We start from the raw sequence: 19,988 nt of genomic DNA, 5'->3' as shown, positions 1-19,988 counted from the left end.
TTCAATTATCAGTCGCATCCTTGCCGACTCAACGATGATTCTAGTGCTTGGGGCCTCGAGCGTTGATCTCACGCAGATCGGTTTCATAAATTCTTTGGTTATCTGTCTCAGATACCGGTAAACGCTTAGTTCCTTTATACCTCTGAGCTTCCCTTTGAAAACACGAGACGAAGAGGAAAGTTGGCCGAGTTATATTTGCGACTGACAACTCAGGACCCCTTTTCTTCCGCTGTTCTTGCATTTGTCCAGGTACTACTAATATCCTTTTTTTTTTTTTTCCTTGTCGAAGATGATCAATACATTAGTCGCAAGAACTTTGAACCGGTCTTGCAATTATCGGTTTCGTAGAGCTGCAAAATCCAATGGACAGTTCAAGTACCTGCTTCTAAATTTTGACGGTTACCTGAACTTTAGTTCTGATGCCTTTCTGGAATACCCGATGCGAGAAAACATTTGACGATATTAAATTTTGTTTTTTAATCTTTGTTATGAACATGAACCCCACTCCAGGCACTGGCAGGAGATATAATCACACACAGAAAATTTTTCGTTTTTTGGTCCTGAGTGACGCTCGGGGTTATGCGTTATTGGCTCTGGGGAGGCTCGATCGTTTACTTGTTTCTGCCTGCATATCTTTCTTTTGATGCTCTCATAAGGTAAAATTCGGTGCTCTTGGCTGGTGAAATGCCACGGTATAAAGAAGATAATATCACTTGGCTTAGATAATCCGTCTCCATCTTCTACTATGCTGTTTTCTTTATTCATTTCACCAAGCCTTCTACTTTCTCTTGAAGTATAGATATGAAGAAATTGCTTTGCTGTACTTTCGTAGTGGGTCTATTGGTGCCTCTTCGTTCTCCAATGCATCATTGCGAGACAAAAACTAATGGAGTCCCCTGCAGAGTCGTTTCTGTTCATTTGTAAATCCTTAGTTCTAATTGAAGTTTCCTCTTCTCATATCAAGTTCTTTTGTTTATTACATCTAACTTGAAGTTTCTGTTAATTTGTAAATCCTTAGGTCTTATTGAAGTTTCCTCTTCTCATATCTAGCTCTTTTGTTTTCATAGTGGGTCTATCGGTGCCTCTTCGTTCTCCAAGGCATCATTGCGAGACAAAAAACTAATGGAGTCCCCTGCAGAGTCGTTTCTGTTAATTTGTAAATCCTTAGTTCTAATTGAAGTTTCCTCTTCTCATATCAAGTTCTATTGTTTATTACCTCTAACTTGCAATAGGTTCTTTGTCATTTCCATTTCATCCTATATTTTCTTCATGATATAGCATATATGGCTTTATTTTTTGAGCGATCAGTTGAAATAAAAAGTACAAAAATTTAGTAATGAGTGCATAGCTTTGATATTATTTTACTCCATCTAAGTCATTCATTCATTGTGATTTGGGATAGTTAATGATTTCGCCTGTAAGTTAAATAGTTGAAATCTTCTGGTTGAAGTATATGCTATGTGGTCGAGGCGTCTGTTCTTGCACGGTTAAAAGTTTAAGCACATAGGTCAGCAAGAGATAGTCAATAATAAGGCATTCAATATTCAACCGTACCTGGATTAATTATCTTAATGCATGTACAATCCAGAAAGCTTGGTGACTGTAAGAGATCCACTTTTTGAAATGGGCATTTCTCATAAATACTATGATTGTTTAAAGGTGTAGATCACACTGTAGTCTTTCTCAAATCACCAAGCTTATGACAGGCTCTAATGGTAGATTGTCTATTTGAATTCTTGAGGATTTATTTTTGCATTATAGGGCAAATTTCACTTAAATTAAATTGTTCTCCTGCAAGTCTACAACTGAACGTCCAGTTTTCCTCTTGTTATAGCATGGACTTTATTAATAGTGTGAACTATGAAGCATGCTACATTTCCTGCTTATAAACTATCGGAGATTTAGCCAAATTAGTTGCCATGTTTCTTTGGTCAAAGCAAGAGGAAAGAGAGTAACTAGTTTCATGATTAGTGATGTGAGTGACTGAGTGAATAGTGAACACCGATCCTTTTTTGTATAGGCCTTAATTATTGCTGCATTTGCAGTGTAGTCTTTCTAAGGATCTATTTTCCTTTGACTTTAATTCTACAATGTTTTCAAAGTACTCTTCTAGTGTGGGTAAACTGTACCAGATAATCTCACAACTTATCACATCATATCAGTGGTGCTAATTTTATTGACTTCTCTAGATTTGGATTTTTGGAAGTTCCTGTCGTGGATTTTGGCTTTAACAGGAAGCTGGATAAAATGATGTATGGTGAGTGCTATTATTAATTCTTTACGTTTACCTGTAGCTCTCTGGATGGCAGCCCTCATTACCATCCGGATTGTCTGATATTGCATTTGGAAATGCATCTTATGTCCATTCTTTCATTTTCTTCTGATGCAACTATGAGTTAGTATACTTTAATTTTCATTCAGATAAAGCCTCAAAAAGGTTGAAAATCATATTTGAAGGAGTTGAATAACAACTACAATAAACCTCATCCTACTTAGTGTAGTTGGCTACATGGATTATATTATATCATTATGCTTTATTGACAATCAACTCTTTAGATAAACCGTTCACCAGAAGGCCCCATTCTATAATTTCCTTAAATGTTCTTTTTGGTCTTTCTCTATCTCTATTCATTGGACTTAAGACCATTTGATCAACCCTCCTCACTGGCACCTCCATCATCCTTTTTTGTACGTATCCTAATCACTTTAAACTGGTTTCTACCATCTACACTACGTTAGATGCCGCCTCACTTTTCTTCACATATGGTCATTAGAATTTTATCTTTTCTTGTATGACCACACATCCACTTCAACATCCCAATCTCTGCTATCCCATTTTTTTGTTCATATCAACAAATTTGAAGGAGTTGAATAAAAGTCCTTATTGTTTTGAAGTAAAGACAATCACTTAGAATGTCTATGACTTGTTTATAACAGGCTATTCTTCTGGAATTAGTTGTACATTTCACGAGTTTTGTGCTTGATCCAAAATTTTTATGGCTAATTTGGTCTTCTGAAGTCTTCGGACAAGTTTCTTGACATGAATTTTGCTCTTTTTGCCAGTTTATAGGTGTGTGGTGTGGAGTCCCATAATGCATGCCGCAGAGTTAGCAAGCATAATTTTTCATCTGTTCATGTGGGTGTAAACACTTGCATTTTTTAATCTGACTACCATGACTGTGAGAAGGGAATGCAGTATCGGGCTGTGTTAAAAGTTCATTTGAAGTTCTTTTGTACTACTCTAGAACTGATGTTGAATTTTGTGTGAACCGTGAAGCTTCTACTGCGACGTGTCACACATGACTGCTTGCAATTGCATGGCCTAAAAATGATCAAGATGACCATCTATTACCTTGTAATTCTATTTTTGATAAAAAAAAATGCTTCTTAATTTATTTATCGAGTCAATATAATTAGGAAAATATAATTTTGGATCCCTCTACTTTGTAGAGGAACCTAAAATAATAAAAAATAAAAGTGTAGGAATCTAAAACATTAAAAAAAAGGTGCAAGGGTCAAAAGCAAAACGTGAACAAAATACTGTAACCCAAAGTTATGTTTTTCCATATAATTATTACAATTTACATGACTCCTCGGGCTAATTGACTGTCTACGTTGATGAATTCATCAGATAAGAATGAGAACGCTCAAATGGAGGATGTATCAGCTGAAGCATGTCATCTTGAGTCTGATGAGAAAGAAGCCATGAAAAATATTACAAGATACTCGGGTAATGTAGAGGCAAAAGTAGCTGATCAAAAAGGTGGAGTGGATGGGGCAGAAGGGAAAACTTCTGAAGACATTGGCGCATCTGGTGAAGTTAACATGGAGGCGTCCATTACAGCTGATGATGTTATTAGGGCGGGGGGATTTGGTGCCAGAGATGATATCAGTAGCTTTCTGCCCGTTGCAAGCGACTCTACTGACTTCGAAGCTTCGATTCGTGATGCACGAGATTATGAAGAATCTCAGGGGAAAGTAAGCAGACCAGGCCTCGGTTGGAATGAGTCAACAAAGGGAGAATAATCTTTCCTTCACTGTAGCTTGTACAAGGGTATCCAACTTTTTGTTGTTTTTATCCTTGTTTGATTTGTTGGCGTTTCAGTTAAACCTTGTCAATGTAGGGGTATTCAAGCTAACTTTGGTTGGTTTGACTTTTGGAGTTGAGATGCTGGATTCTAACCTTGTTTTCTCCATTTTTTCCTTTGCCGAACCACGAGCTCTTTTCCCTCTGTTCTTACTTTTCATTTTTTTTAAAAAAATACATATTTTACCACTCTACGAATTATTAAAAATTTATATCATCATGATACTTTTGCCTCTCTTCATCGTTCCATCTTCTCACCAAATTTAAAAGCCCTGAGCTCTGGCCACGTATGACATTAATTGATTTTTACTGTGTAAATTTATGTTCTATGGGCATTGGTTTCATTGCTGAAGTGTATTTTTTTTTTAGTAGCAATATTCTAATATGTAGGTAATATAATTATTTTACATAACCAACGTATTAGAGTTTGTGAGATGCTTGTACGAATTCGAAGTTTAGCCACGCACAAGTTATAATCTTTTTCCCCTTTTGGTTTAGAAAGGTTCCTTCTTGATTTCTTTACTTCTAAGCATGACACTAATATTTTGAGATGACTGCATTATTATGCTATAAAAGTTGATTCAATAAATAAGAACGTAACTCATGTTTCAAAAAGGTTTGATTAATTATTAATTTATGAGAAGCATATAATATTAATATTAATTATAAACAAATTTATAACATTACATTCTTAACAGGAGGTTGAAATTGCGTTTTCAAAGATTCTGTGCCCTGGGGCAAGAAGCGCGAGTGGGTCATACGCTAACTTTCTTTGGAAGAACGCTTCCCATCTAGACCCAAAGTGGGCTTGCCACTCATCTTTGGTTGTGTAATAGGGAAGATATTGCTTCACTCCCAAACAAGCATCGGCACAGAATTGTAGGATCCGTTTGTTTTGGTTTATGATGTTTTCCAAGCTGTCTTTCCCTACAGAATTTGGGATTGCAGAGGATAGGAATGCCACGAGGTAGAAGACATCTTCCTCTGGTGTAACCAAGGAGGTTTTACTGTTCCACCTGTGAGTGAGGATGTGTGAGAGAGAGAGAGAGAGAGAGAGAGAGAGAGGAGAGATATTATGGGTGGGGTTTGTTAATTTGGCATTTTATGACAGTCAACAAGTTAAAGCTAGTACCTTGTTTGGTTGACAGGGTAAATGAGAATGGGACCATTGCTTGTATCTGTAAGGATTTTACCAAACACTTCTTGATTGAAGTCATGAATTTTGCTCCTTGGAATGAAAAGATTCAGCCAAGGATGGGGAACATCCCACAATCCTTTTGCTCTCAACTTCGTTTCAGAAACATGGACTCTGTCCAGGAACTCCACGTAAGAAACTTCTGTCAGGAAGATTGTGGAGGGAATATAACTCAGTTCTGACAAAAGATGCTCAACGCTCTGCATTTGGACGAGTGAACAAAAAATGAGATTTTTCTTCAGTGGGTCTGCGCTGTTACCAACAGTAACAATTAATGTTGTTTACTTGGTATGTCTCGCTCACCTGATTCATGGCTTCGGATGCTTCGGGGTTGAAGTATTTTGCCATTTCCAGACAGTACAAGGTCCTTCCGTGGGAATCGACTTGGCTGACTTTAAGTGGGTCTTTCAAACTGAAGGAAGATCGCCAGCTATTGAGGATGCCAGTCCTATTCATGATCACGAATCCTTCAATATAATCAAATGTATTTTCAATTGATATCAGATACTCTTGATCCCTGGCAAACACTGAGAAATCTGAATACAGCACTCTAATCCACTTCACCTGCATGAATAGATGAGAGCTTAATTCTTCTTTATTTTTAAGGACGTAAAGGTGTGTTCTATATGTGTGTGGTGGTGCTCACCATCTTTGGTGCTGGTTCAAGAGAAATTCTAGCCTTTGTGATTATGCCAAACTGACCAAGCCCTCCCAGGACACCATAAAATAGGTCTGCATTTTGGGTTTCTGAGCAGGTCACCACCTCTCCTTTTCCTACAACATGAATAAAGAAATATATATGCATATTTATATTACACACGCCACATAAACGTCAAAAGTTTAACTCCTATATCATTGCCCCACAATCTTCCATCTTCACTCGGTCTATTGAGAACACCTTTTTTTCACTATATTGCCATTCAACAGAGAAAATTTATGAAACTTGTCTCTCCCTCTTTTTTATGAAGTGATTGATATGGTGACGGAAATAAGCTATTTCAAAGCTACATGCTAACAACACGTTTAGGATATATATATATGCGAACAACTTGAAATCTTTCCATAAGACACTGATCACCGACTAGGAATGATTCGAACTTCGCACATGGATTCCAAAGCGTACAAGAAAAGCACACAAGGTCGAACAAGACAAACCTGTGACGACTTCCAGCTGGAAAACGTTATTGATTTGGGGTCCATGGCGGAAAGCTTGGCCGCTTATTCCGGCATTGGACAGAGTTCCACCAACAGTAAGGTGAAGATAATCAGTCCAAGATTTGGGTGCCAACCCATGTTTCAGTGTCTGATTCAATATGTTTATCCACAGCTCTCCCCCTGAAACTTCCACATACGGCAACTCTACTTGGTCTCTTCCAGTGTACTTCACTTGCATTGTTTCTGGTTCACGCAGAGACTCCATGTTTATGACCAAGCCTTGATGAGCTTGTGCCTGACCCTGAAGGGAATGACCGTGGCCTCTGGCGGCGATTTTGAAGCCAGAGGCAGAGCCCATCTCGGAGACAAACTTGATGACATGTGAAATGTCCGAGACAGTGCTGGGATTGAGAACTGCGAGAGGAGGAAAATGGTAGATGTTGCCGAAGTCTCTGGCGGCTAGCTGTTCAATAGGGTGGCCGTAGTAGGCGATGGAGCCATCGAGAGTGAGTGTCTGGAGGGAGAAGAGAATCTCAGAGGGAGGAAGTATGAGAGAGTTGTTATTGGAATAGCACATGGCGGCTTCATGGCGAGTAAGAAAATTGAGGAGGAGGAGGAGGAAGATGAAGACTGGAACGGAAGATGGTGACAGTGACGCCATTTTCAGAGAGTATATGTGAACAAGAAGGGGTGAGTTGAATGGTGAGGTTGGAATGGACAGGCAGAACAGAGAAGAAGGGGAAGAAAGCTTGAGAGAGTTGAGAAGGGAACTTGAAGGCAAGTGTTTGGGCGGCATAGTCAAACTCGAAGGGCTTGAATGTCCTTTTTATAGACAAAATCTCACACTTCGTCGCGGGTCTCTTTCGCAATTTTCTTTTGGATTTATTACACATTAGTCCGCATATTTACGTACAATTAAAAAGAGAGGGACGATTGTTCCCATGGTGACCAGAATTAGTCTACACTGATTCCTTCTTTTTAAATATTTTAAGCACAGTCTGATCAAGCGTTAGTGGTGCAAAAACAATATATATTAATGACTAGAGAAATTCATAAACGAGAAAACTTAAAAAAAAAATAGATGATAAAATAATAAGGTTTATTGATGACATGTATAAAAGATACGAATTTAAAAAATAAAATTTAAAATAAGTATAATTTATAAATTATACTCCCTTCATTTAAAAATGCAAAACATTTTTGAGAAGTTAAATATTTAAAAATATAAGGTATTTTTAGTCTTTTAAAATGTAATTATCGTTTTTTTTAAATGTCCCTGTTGATAGTAACTTTATATTTATTATAAGGTATTTAATAGGGATAAATATAAAAAGATAGAGTTAATTTGATAGTAGGTAATTATTTTATTGGAGATGACATTCGATTAAAAATGTCTTACATTTTTAAATGAAGGGAGTACCTGTTCTATAAATTTTAGAAATATACTAATGATCCATTGCAGCAAAAAAAAAAAAAAAATGGCAGAGAGCATGGATGTGCTTATGGAGTCGCACTGTAGGGCTTGAACTGGCGAGCTATTCTACCCCTTCAACAATTATGTCTGTATGTATACATACGTATACGTACATATACATATAAACGCACATATATATCGCGGATCATAACATTGCGTTTCAAGAATATTAAATATTTCTCCTCTTTATTTATCTCGATTTAGCTTTGTTTCAATTAAAAAAAAACTAATAACAAGTTTCTCCGAACAGTGTCATAAAATGCAATTTGAAATTTAGTTTGATGTAATTTGAAATGAATTCAGATATGTTTTAAATTAGGCGAGTCTTTTTTTGGCAAAAGAAAAAAATTAGGCGAGTACAGGAAGGCAAATGAATCTCACTCTCGATGAATATATAAAGTTTATATTATACATTGATGTTGTTTAAAAATACTAAGAAATATTTACTGTGCAGCATTTCACTAATAAATCTGATAATTAAATTGCATTATTATTTATGAATTATAAATAAAATGACTATTTATTATAGCTTTTTTTATCTTACATTAATGTTATTATGATAAACTTTTAAAAAGAAACTGTGAACAGACTTTATCGAGATTATGATTAACTGCGCTGATCCCGAATTATCAGACATTATATAATTAGAAGTCTAGTTTTCTTAGTACCATATGTAATACGAAAATATCAAATATAATTAATTGATGGAACAGTAGAGAGCAATGAGATGCTTCCAAAAAGATTCAAAATGTGTGGCAAGTAAAATCTTGACCAAAATATCAAGCATCCAAACATAAAAATAATTAGGAGGCAGAAAGTGTGACAGAGAGGCAGGAATAAGGTGAGAGAAGGGAAGGAGCTAGCTAGGGAGATTGATTGTTGTTAGTTGCTGGCAAATCAGTTTCAATGCTATTCATACGCATAAACACCCAGAGTTCTTCACCTCTAAACTATTTAAATTTAATTTTAATAATTTATATTTATAATTTTTCAGAAAGTATTTTTTAAATAAAACTTATTTTTTAAAAAAAACCAAACAGTTAAGAAATTGTTTTTATTTTAGAATTTATATTTATTAAAAAAATTTTAAAAATAAAAGTGAAAAATTGCAAACCTAAATCATTCTGATTAATTAAATTTAAATGGTTCAAAGATGACGAGTTATCAGTACACATTTGTATACCTTTAACTGGTTCCATGTTTTCGTGCGTGGGTAGAGAGGGAGAGAGAGAGAGAGAGAGGCTAGGTGGCAGCAATAAGGAGAAAATTGGTACTCGAGAAAGGAGGTAGCAGAGTGAGAATGAGAATGAAAATACTTGGAAGACAATATTTACCTTAAGAAGCAAAGGTTACTGTGGGCATGCGCATGGCCTCGGATAGGATATCGGGTCCTTCCTCCCAAGCCTCCTCGTCCTTTCAGGACCATTTGACCTTTATCATGATCTCAATCCCAAGCCAAGGGTTAGCCCTTCCCACTAACCCTTTGCTTTATTTCGTCTTTGGAAACTCTCTCTCTCATTCATTCTTTTGGCCCTTCCGGCCCCTACCATCCCCAACCTCCTCTTTCAGTTTAGTGACAACCGGACTCGCCTCCCCGGGTCCCATCCGCTTACACAACTCTAACTCTCTCTCTCTCTCTCATTTACTTTTCTCTTATAAATATTAATAGATATTCATTTACATGGTTCAGACTTCAGACAGCATCATTTTGCAGTTTGAACTCTTTTGTGTATCCATTTTGTTTAGAGAGCTTCAGAGTTCTGACTCTTCCACGCACAGTACACTGTAACTGTGAGTTGAGCTGAGAATATTGAAGATACATGAATTGATGGAGAGTGGAAGCCTGTGTAAAGGACACGTACGCAGACAGATTGAATGGCTACGTTGGAGCTAAAAAGCGAGATAATTATGTGTAAATGGAGGGATAAGGAAATGTTGCGTTGTGGTCCGGAATGGAGTCATAGCGAAGGGACTGACAGAAAAAGTTGGAGAGGGGATCATGTAGGGACGACTGCACGTGATCTTCACGCTGGTGCGACAATGGTACTATATAGTTAGGCTGTGGAGAGTAACAAGTGGAGAGAACCTATACCTACAAGAGGCTAGGCATGTGGAATATGTACGCACGTACTCCACAGTAACTAAGCACGCACCAGATTGATGCATACTCTTGCAGATCTTTACCACATGAGGGGCACGTATTAATTAATGTGGTTATAAAGTCATCAATTAATGTGTGGATGATTAAGCTCTTGTGTGCGAGAGTGGTGGGGATTTGAAAGCTGCGTCACACCTAACAAATATTAACACTGACACGGATCAGGAAGTTGAGTATAGCATTTCGAATCTGTTTAGTGGTGCCATCATGCCCATGGAAATGTAGGGTCCTGCCGCGGGAGGTTAGAAACCTCGGCCTTCGTGCCCATGTCATATTAAACATAGCTCCAAACCTTTGTCCTACTCTTCATGATGATTCCAATTTTAGTTGTGAAAAATCGTGAAACAAATGGTGGTCTTCAGAATATAATGGTTGTGTGAACCTTGTTAAACCTGCACGGACTTCGTCTATCTACTTGTTGGCCAAGTACCTAGCTTCGCCTGACCATATACAAACAGAAAGATTAGATTCTCGCTGATGAGCTTGTTCTGTTTTTTTTTTTTTATGCAAAGCCACAATAAGAACTGTGCAAAAAAAAAAAGTAAGTTATACCTAAAGTCATCAAGCTTTTACAATCAGTTGGCTAAATGTCATAACAAGAGTTTTGTTAGATACTTTGTGGGCTAAAAGATCAACGTATCGATTCACTTCTTTGTAAATATGGTTGAAAGTAATTTTTTAGTCTCATGATAAAATTCTTGATACTATTGATAATAGCAGATAGAGGATAATTATGAGAGAAATTACTTTCAACGAAAGAGAAAACTTTTAGAAAATCAAAGTAAACGTTAACTCTTAAAATCTTAGCATCTCAATAAAGATTGAGCCCTTTTAATATTCCTATGAGCTCAATTGTTGTACTTGATTGATATCTAAAATTTTAAAAAAAGTCTGTAATTCAATTATCCTTGTCATCTCTAATTAGACTTATACATGCCACGGGGCCATTGTGCATTTACTGAACCTCCACACGTCTCTAATTAGCTTGTTTTGGTTTTAGAGCACAATTCATGCTTGTCATTGGCTGACATCCTTACATGATTAATAATATGTAGTAAATAAATATAATAATTAAAAGTTAATTATGAATATGTATATTCTGATGAGTAATACACCCCCATAGATTCCAACATAAGGTACTCTTTTCGTTTCAAATTATAAGACACTTTTAATAAAATCTCACATACTAATAAACCTCATTAAATACACCTAACAATCTTATTTTTTTAAAATAAAAATATAAACTTTCAAAAATACCCAACATTTAATACATTGAAAAGAGAATGGATAAAAATTAATTATACAGAGAGAAAGGATAATATTAAAATTAATGTATTTAATGAAACCTTAATCTATTTGAGGCGGAAAAACTCCTTCAAAAATGCCTTATGATTTGGGACGGAGGGAATATTTTTTAGAAACCTTATCTAGTCAAATATAAAACATTAGATAATTTTTGTATTTATTTTTCCAATTATAACTATACTTCATTTATTACTCTTTTTAAAGAAAAAATCATTCATTAAAATTTTAATTACTATTATCAAAACTCTTATATAAAGCATTTAATGAGAGTATGAATGAAAAAATGTGAATATTTTTAAAAATTTAAGGTTTCAATTAATATTATTCATAAACTGTGAATTAATTAATTATAATTTATGTTGTGATTTGAAGAGGGTATAAATTAACCATGTTAAATGATTAACGAGCAATTAGCTAGATGTTATTGTTTTTCTTGTCAACTTATTAAATTATAGCATACTCCTTTCAATTTTATTTATAAGTCACCTTCTAGAAAAAAATCTTTAGTCATTGTTATAAGTCACTCTGCATTAAAAGATGGATCATTGATTAATTTATTCTCATTTTATCCTTTCACAATTTTCAATAAATAGAGAGTAAAAAGCTACATGAGAGAGATTTTTTTAAAACGATGCATTTAATAAGGATAAATTAAAAATTTTCTTTTTTTTAAGACAATATCAGTAACCTAACTGCGATTTCTTAATTTTGATAAAGTGAATATTAAAAATAACTTATAAATAAAATGGAACAAAATACATAATAATTAAGTGGTGGGTAATGTGTGTCAAACAAAACCTATACATATTTGCATTGTTAATTTACGGTTTGTGAATGATGAGGCATGCTACAAGTTTTGATATATTATTTTGGCTAAAGTGTATAATTTTTTTTTAAATTTTAAGACAGTTACATATAACCTTTTTTATTTTTAAAATTTTAAAATTAACCCCCTTAAACTTTAATTTTATTTTTCAAAACCCCTTATTGATAATTATGTTATTTTTTCATAAGGATTAAAATGTCATTCAATTAAAAAATCTTATTAAACAAAAATATTATATTGTATTACTATTTATAATAAATTTCTTATATTTTTTAGATATTCAAGGCATTGATAATGAAAAAACATTATTGTCACTGTATAAAATTTTAAAATTTATCTAATATTTAAATATTTAAAATTTAAAATATTTAAAATATTTTAGCATGTACATGACATTAATCTAACATGAAAAATAAATAAAAATTTATCTTTTAAAATTAAAATCATGCACCATTGATAATAAAAAAACATGAATAAAACTAATATAAATGTAAATATTTAAATTTTTATACAGTAATAATAACATTTTTTATCAATGTCTCAACTATTCAAAAATATAAAAAATTTATTATAAATAGTTACATAATAAAATATTTGTATTTAATAAATTTTTTTTAGTTGAATAACATTTTAACTCTCATAAAAAAATAATTAATAATAGGGGGTTTTGATAATTAAAATTAAAGGTTAGGAGAATTAATTTTAAACTTTTAAAAGTGAGGGGGATTACATGCAAATGTCTTTAAATTTAAGAGGGTTGTATATATTTTAACTATTATTTTTTTATAAATAAAAGTTTGGATAAGTTAGGTTTTAAAAGCTCATTAGGATTATAACTTTATAGGTGATAGGTTAAATCTTTATTAATTGAATTAATCTTTATTGGTAGTTTTGATATATTATTAAGAGACGTGATATGAGAAAAACAAAAATTTCAATTTCTTCTCCATCGCATGAACATTCATACATACATATATACAGATACAATTAGAAGTTTCAAGAAGGAAAGGAAGACTCTAATAATCAATTAATTAAAATCCAAACCACCTTGGCAAATCGGCCTAGCCGAGAGAGATCACATACACGTATCATTTTTATTGGATATAAAGAGGAGGTCTCCCCTAACAAATATAAATGACTATCGAAAGTTGAAGGCACTGTACTCTACCTTGATGACCAAAAACAAATACGTATGCATACATGTGCCCTGCTTCAAAGTGAGGAGGTAGGAGCATTTTCATTTGCTCTCTGCGCCCTTTTCAGCTTATCGTGTTTTGTCTTTACTTTACTTAACATTCATTCATTCAAGTTATTGATACCAATGATAGCTTCTTTTTCCATTGGAGAAAATTATTCATTTCTTGTCCTCTTTACGCTCACGGCAAACATTCCTCCATATAATACAATATAATATATCTATATATGTTCTCTTCACAGGCAAAGCTATTATTATATTCTGTTGTACGCCCTTTTGTGAGCATGGTGGGTTTTATAATTTCCCTCCCTTAATATATACTTTTTTTAATCTATAATCCTCTCTGGTTTATTGACTGGGAAACTATGGGCATTAATTATCGTTCAGTGATTAAACTGATCGATTTGCTTAGTGTATGTCTTTCGTCACTACCCATTTAACGTTTCCACCAAAAAAAAGGGGGATGATTAATTAATTACCAGCTATATATATTTATAATTGTAATCTCAACCTTTTATATTATATTTTTCTCAGGCCAGTGCCACAATAATGAAGCATATTTATGTTTGCCGAAGAAAAGGTGAAATTTTGGTGGTCACCAACAAAATTATCTGTTGTGCCCGACCAAAAAATTATCTTATAATGAGCCTCATTTTGTTTTGCTACCCTACCGGGGAGGGAGCAAGATAAAATCTTTCCAGGGAGCATCATTCGGTCTCAAAATCCTAAACTCGACCAATATTTTATGAAATTCGCAGCCAACCATTGAACATTAATTTAATCGATCACTGTTATTTTCCTCTCTCACAGGAGATTAGCAACAATCAGACATGAAGAACAAGATTGGGCAAGGGAAGTTACAAATTGCTAACCATTTTTCAAAGCACATATGGTCCTTCAGGAATAAATAATGCTTACATAAAATAATAAGGTATAATTGAGAGATCAACATCAAATTAGAAGGTGACAAGCATATATACAAGTAAGAAAATTTTGGTGGGTGTGACACTTTTCCAATTAGGGTATGAGAAGGATTGGAGACAACCAATGAACGGACGGCACATGTGTGTCAAAAGGAGAAATATGCACCTTAAGTATATTGCAGTCCTCGTCGTCGTCATCATCATCAAAACAACAAACCATATAGCTGAGAGATTGAGGAATAAAGACCAGACTTAGGGGGGCTTATCATCGTGTTCCCTAGCAATGTCTCATCCATGAACACAAATTTAAAATTTGAGCTCATTTTAAAAAAATAGCTTATTAAGTAAGAAAATTTTTAAACTTATAAATCTCACTCAACTTATGAGACTTTTTGATATAGAGTTCATTACAATGTCACTCTATCAAGAACCAATATTTTTGATTGCTCACTCCACTATACTTGACTCAATCCTTTGCCAAGTAGAACACCCTCCATGGGTAGTTCTTTTGTGGGGGTATAGTGTAGACTTTTGATGAAAATATCAATATCATGAGCATAAGTTTAAAAAAAATATATATCTCAAAAAGCTAACTTATTGAATGGGAGAATTCTTAAACTTATAAATTCTATTCTATTTATGAAGTTGTCTGATGTGAAGCAATGACATTTCCCTCTTTCTCGATGCAAGTTGTACCGAAAATTCAAAGCAAAAGGAAAACTAATAAAAATATCTTCTTTTTTTCCTTCCTGCATGCAGAACACAGATCGACATGAGGCAAACCAAAAAAGATCTGAAAGGATAAAAGAATCAGAGGGATCACAGAGAGTGCTAAGCTACTAGCTTTATCTCCCACTAGCTATACTAGCCGTTAAATCAGAGAGAGAAGTAGAGCACATGTTTTAACCATAAAAAACGGGTCAGGGTCAAGCTAGCTAGTTTTCTATAGCTAGGATATTTGAACATTGCAGATTGCCTGGGTTCTTCGATTTGTTAGTACCCTACCTAAAGTAGAGTAAGTCGATTCTATACATCCCCATAATAACAAAAAAGAAAAAGAGTAATTAAGTTGAATATATAGCTAATTGAGAACTCCATTTATTCCCTGATAAATTCTGTGCAAACGCATCAATAACACACACACACACGTGTCACGTTAATAAATGAATTTTTGCACGGACCAAATTAAGGAGATAATGCAATACATATACATGCATACACAAATATATAGCATATTCATAAGAATTTAAAATTCATACTTTTGATAAATATATTAACAAATTTTCAATTATATGTAGCGAAGATATTTCATTAATCATCATTCAAATTTTTTCACCAAAATGAAATTGAGCGAAAATCAGATTTCTTTTCTTCACCGCGTAATGTTTTGGTAAAAGTTTATACACATGGCCACTATTTTTCGAGACAGTGGGATGCCATTGAAGCGGGTGAAAACATCACTAATTGATTAAGCATTTCCATTTGATGCATTGTCTACATAATTCTACGCCTTCAAATATATTAAAAACTTTAAAGGGCAGGGAGTGTGCAGTAATTATTTAATCTAATAGCGCTCAGAATGGCGCGGTCCTGCATAATATATCCATCCAACAAAAGCCAAGTATAAGAATTAAGGAATATGATCATTAATTATAGAGATATATATATATATATATATATAATTAGAAACTTTTACCATGGATTTCTAAGTAACGACAAAAATTCATTGTTCATTAACAGGGTCAATTTTGAACTAATTAAACCATCACAGCATTCCTTTATTGTGTACTCAGCAAACAAAATTAGTACTACAGTGGCTCCTTTGACAAATGGTGCGGGGTTTGAAAGTTAAATACATATAGTGGAGATTCAATCGATCCCCTCCATAAAGAAAACTAAATATCCTCTGGTCAATGGCTAATTAATTTAAGTGGAACAAGTTAATTGTCATCTCCAATGATAACCCCATACACTATATAATCGATCATTTGCTTTTGGAAAAATTTTTATGCTTCTGAGTGAGATGAATTTTTGGCAATACATAGTGGTCACACGTGGGGTGATAGAAAATAATGATGGTGGACATAGTATAGAGAAGGAGAGAATTGATGGGGCTAATTCAACTTGCCACTGGCTTTCTAAAGACATAACATGGCATGTGAACTATATAGAGCATACACATTTAGTATATTAATTGGTATATTCTTTTTATACACGCACACACACACACTCTGTCCTTTGATGATGATCATGTGCACAGAACAATCATGCTCACCGTACTAGAATGCCTTTTAGGTCTGTTCTGCTTCACTATGTCCTAGCTATTAGTGGGGGGGCATTCTCTGCAACATGCATTTCATTTTCTCTTGCAATTAACTCTCCCAAAACAGTGAGGCGAAAGTAACTTCAACTTGATTATCAGACTAATCAGACGTCTTTTCCAATGTAATCCAATATGATTCTATTTGAATTTGCTTGGCATATATAGCTAGTAGAGGATATACATGCAATATATTGAAGCACACGATATTGTCGATAATTGATTCCACTATAGATGAACCAGAAGCGGGAGAAGAGAGGAAGAATGCGTCGTCCAATGTTAAGCAAAATTACTTTTTGAAATAATTATTCTGGATGACTGGAGCCATTAAGTTGATCAACCCAAACCAAACTGTCTCCCTCTGAGAAAATTGTTTTGTGAGAATTTTTGTTGCATGTTGAAATCTCAATGAGTTGCCACATCAGTTGGATAGTGTAGGCATGTGATATGCCTAGAGAGAGAGAGATCAAGTTGGTTAGGTAATAGCTAGACCCCATGACTAATAAGTTGAAAAGGTTACGAGGGATTTGAAAACTTGAAAGTTACAAGCACCCAAAAGAGAGGGCCATGGGCGCCATCACTCACTTAAATGGGCAAAAACTCTTGTCCGGAGATTGAGAATATTAAAGATGGTCCTTTCGGACGCAGAACACAGATACTGTGACAGCGAAATAATAAAGTGTGTGTGATCTTAGAACTGCCATTTGAACATTAATGCTCTTCACATATGACACAAAAAAGCTTATATATCAACTCTTCAGCGCACTTGCCTGCCAAAAAGCTTAGGGTTTGAGCCCTCTCTTTCAATCACTTTCACCATAGCTGTATATTTATGATGCCTCAGCTCACTCATCCCTATTAATCACGCACTTGACAGGGACTATATATACCGTTGCCTGTCTAACTCCAACGTCCCCACTGATAAACAACATTGATCAACCTTGTATACACACACACACACACACATATATATATATATTAAAAAACTAATGTAAGTTAATTTTAATTATCATACGAATTTACAAAAGCCCTCCCCCCTCTCTATACACTTGCACATATTTAATTCACGTTTACACTCGCTATGTACATGTGTGTGGCTTTTATTTAATTTCTAGCTAACTGCGAGTTTACTTGGTTGCTTGTATAAAGATTTTTCCGTTGGAAGTGTGTGTGTGTGTGTGTGAAGTTTTGTAAAGCAAGTTTTTCGTCAGTGAACTTGACGACAATATGGATGATGTTTGGAGAAATTTTTAAAAATTGATCATAATAAAGTTAACAATGTTTGAATAATTTGTTGAGAACCAATTTTAAGTGAGTAGTTCTAATATTTAAAGTGACAAGATAATAATATTTAAAATCAGTTTTTCAAAATAGAATAAATTTTAACTTATCTCAAATAAAGTTTTGAAAACTAAATGGAGTTTAAAAAAATTGAGATGTCTAAATAAATTTTTTTAAAATTATAATTTTAAACCTAAAATTAATTCTAGAAGGTATCCAAATAGGCCTATTAATGTTTATGTTTGGAAGCAATATGACAACGGCTAGCTAGCTTCTTTCATATCAAGCACGCATTAGTCCCCACTGGAATTAGTCTAAACTCCAAAAGCCACGTTTCAAAAATATGCAATGTATCACAGTTGAATGAACTGATAGTGCGGCTTGAAAGCAACATTTCCATGGAGGTGAGATTTAGAGAATTTCTCTATTTTGGTGCCATAAATTGACTGGTTTCAGTCATCAAATAAATTACAATCATACAAGTCTGTTCAGACTTAGACAAGTGTTTGGTTTTCTGTTGGGATATAATCAATGCAAGTTCACCAGATCTTTTTTTCTTTTTCTGGTTTTGACCTTTTTTGATACAAAGCTCACGGGGGATCTTTTTTTGTCAGACGTTATTAATATAATTTGATTATGGGAATGGAATTACGAGTCTCACTAATCTCAGATACTTTTGCAACCTAACCTTGCAGCTGCTGTGCCAATTTTGGCAGGATTTTACTTTTGCTTCCTAAGGGTTTAAGTTTAACTTAGGTTTATGTTTAATGAGTGAAGTTTCATCAATTTTTTTTTAAAAAAGATATATGTTCCCGACATGATTTTATATTCTGTCCAGCCCGCACGGAATTAATTTGAACCAGCCTAACTTAAACTGCACGAAAGAATTCCATTATTATTAATTAGAAAATGTTTCAGAACGAGAGAGAGAAAGTGGGCATGCTTTTTTTTTTTTTTGCAAAAAGTTGGGGAAGAAAATGAAGAAGATAAGGTTGCTATATTTGCTTGTGTACTCAAGGCTCAGATCACAAAGATGTTGGGACAAAAACATGTAGCTCGACCGCCACTCTAGACTTTGATTAGTTAGGCTCTATGGGGAGATTCTCTCTTAGAACTCAACATGCTTGTATTATTATGTTATGTTATTTAGTTTGGATCTAATTTGCTTTTCTGCGTAATATATATATATATATCATTTCCTTTCAGATCGTTACGCAAGTACATGATTAAACACTGGCCATCTTAATAAGTATATACATATACATTAAAGGAGTACTACTTCCAATAAGATCAGAAAATGTTAATTGTGATTTTAGTTTTAAATCAGATATATAAATATAATTGGGATTTCTGACAATTCAACATTTGACTAGTCAAGATAAGGTGAGTAATGAAGTGAAGGTATGATAGAGTCATGAAGAGAATGATGGAATAAGCTTTCCATGAAAAGAAATGAAACACTAAAAACTGGATTGGATCTATGGATGCATGCTTAATTTGCGCACTGGGGGCAGTGCCGAGCATGACAAGACTTTGAAAAGAGTAGATAAATAAGATACCCTAAAACCTGAAATTAAAACCTTTGCGATATAATAATATTGTTTCAGTGGGCGACGATAGAGGATATAATGGCTTTTGAAAGGTACTGCGTCTGCAGAAATTGGCATCATATTATTCCACAAGCCTCTTCACAACCTAATCTGATCTGACCAAGTCTAAACATGAAAAGACCTCTTATGTTTGAGAAGGAAGGGCCACTACTCCAATTCAACCCTCTCAGCCAACACCCACAGTACAGTAATCAACACTCTAGAGCCACATCTTATCATAAGCTTTCTAATCTAAATTTGACTAAAACCTCAGACAACGAAAAATTCAAAAAGAAAAAAAAACAGACTAAAACCAACTACACTTGTTTTTAACCTGTCATTACAAATAAATTGACATACTGTATATTAGTGAAGGGCAAGTGTAATCAACTATTCTTAATGAGAACATTACATCAAGAAAGTACATTATTTCCAATCATATACGTATATGGGTACGTTATTATTTATCACCAAGAAAGA

The 19,988-nt window shown here is 34.2% G+C and overlaps 2 protein-coding genes across 2 annotated transcripts; one reads left to right on the top strand and one right to left on the bottom strand.

Annotated features, from left to right (window-relative positions):
* The first annotated feature begins 22 nt into the window (after positions 1-22).
* On the top strand, positions 23-4,182 carry LOC129305970 (uncharacterized). The gene is made up of 4 exons (XM_054946216.1): positions 23-249; positions 511-656; positions 2,190-2,257; positions 3,632-4,182. The coding sequence occupies exons 2-4, from the start codon at positions 580-582 to the stop codon at positions 4,024-4,026; spliced, it is 540 nt and encodes a 179-aa protein (XP_054802191.1). The 5' UTR covers positions 23-249; positions 511-579; the 3' UTR covers positions 4,027-4,182.
* A 511-nt stretch (positions 4,183-4,693) lies between these two features.
* Positions 4,694-7,326, bottom strand: LOC129305969 (cytokinin dehydrogenase 9). Its single transcript, XM_054946215.1, has 5 exons — positions 6,438-7,326; positions 5,929-6,056; positions 5,586-5,846; positions 5,220-5,482; positions 4,694-5,103 (listed from the first exon to the last, which is right to left on the bottom strand). The coding sequence occupies exons 1-5, from the start codon at positions 7,231-7,233 to the stop codon at positions 4,779-4,781; spliced, it is 1,773 nt and encodes a 590-aa protein (XP_054802190.1). The 5' UTR covers positions 7,234-7,326; the 3' UTR covers positions 4,694-4,778.
* Positions 7,327-19,988: the final 12,662 nt, after the last annotated feature.

Source organism: Prosopis cineraria, unplaced genomic scaffold, assembly GCF_029017545.1.
Source record: "Prosopis cineraria cultivar Desert tree isolate PC_DT_omini unplaced genomic scaffold, ASM2901754v1 PC3, whole genome shotgun sequence".
In the NCBI taxonomy this organism is placed as follows: domain Eukaryota; kingdom Viridiplantae; phylum Streptophyta; class Magnoliopsida; order Fabales; family Fabaceae; genus Prosopis; species Prosopis cineraria.
Note: the sequence above shows the minus strand (reverse complement) of the source record. Positions and strands in the feature narration are given on the sequence as shown.

Coding starts and splice junctions, on each gene's coding strand:
- LOC129305970 (XM_054946216.1), top strand. CDS start 580: ATGCGTTATTGGCTCTGGGGAGGCTCGATCGTTTACTTGTTTCTGCCT. Junction 657..2,189: donor TCTTTTGATGCTCTCATAAG/GTAAAATTCGGT, acceptor TGACTTCTCTAG/ATTTGGATTTTTGGAAGTTC. Junction 2,258..3,631: donor GCTGGATAAAATGATGTATG/GTGAGTGCTATT, acceptor TGAATTCATCAG/ATAAGAATGAGAACGCTCAA.
- LOC129305969 (XM_054946215.1), bottom strand. CDS start 7,233: ATGCCGCCCAAACACTTGCCTTCAAGTTCCCTTCTCAACTCTCTCAAG. Junction 5,847..5,928: donor TTGAACCAGCACCAAAGATG/GTGAGCACCACC, acceptor CTATTCATGCAG/GTGAAGTGGATTAGAGTGCT. Junction 5,104..5,219: donor TACCCTGTCAACCAAACAAG/GTACTAGCTTTA, acceptor CCTCACTCACAG/GTGGAACAGTAAAACCTCCT.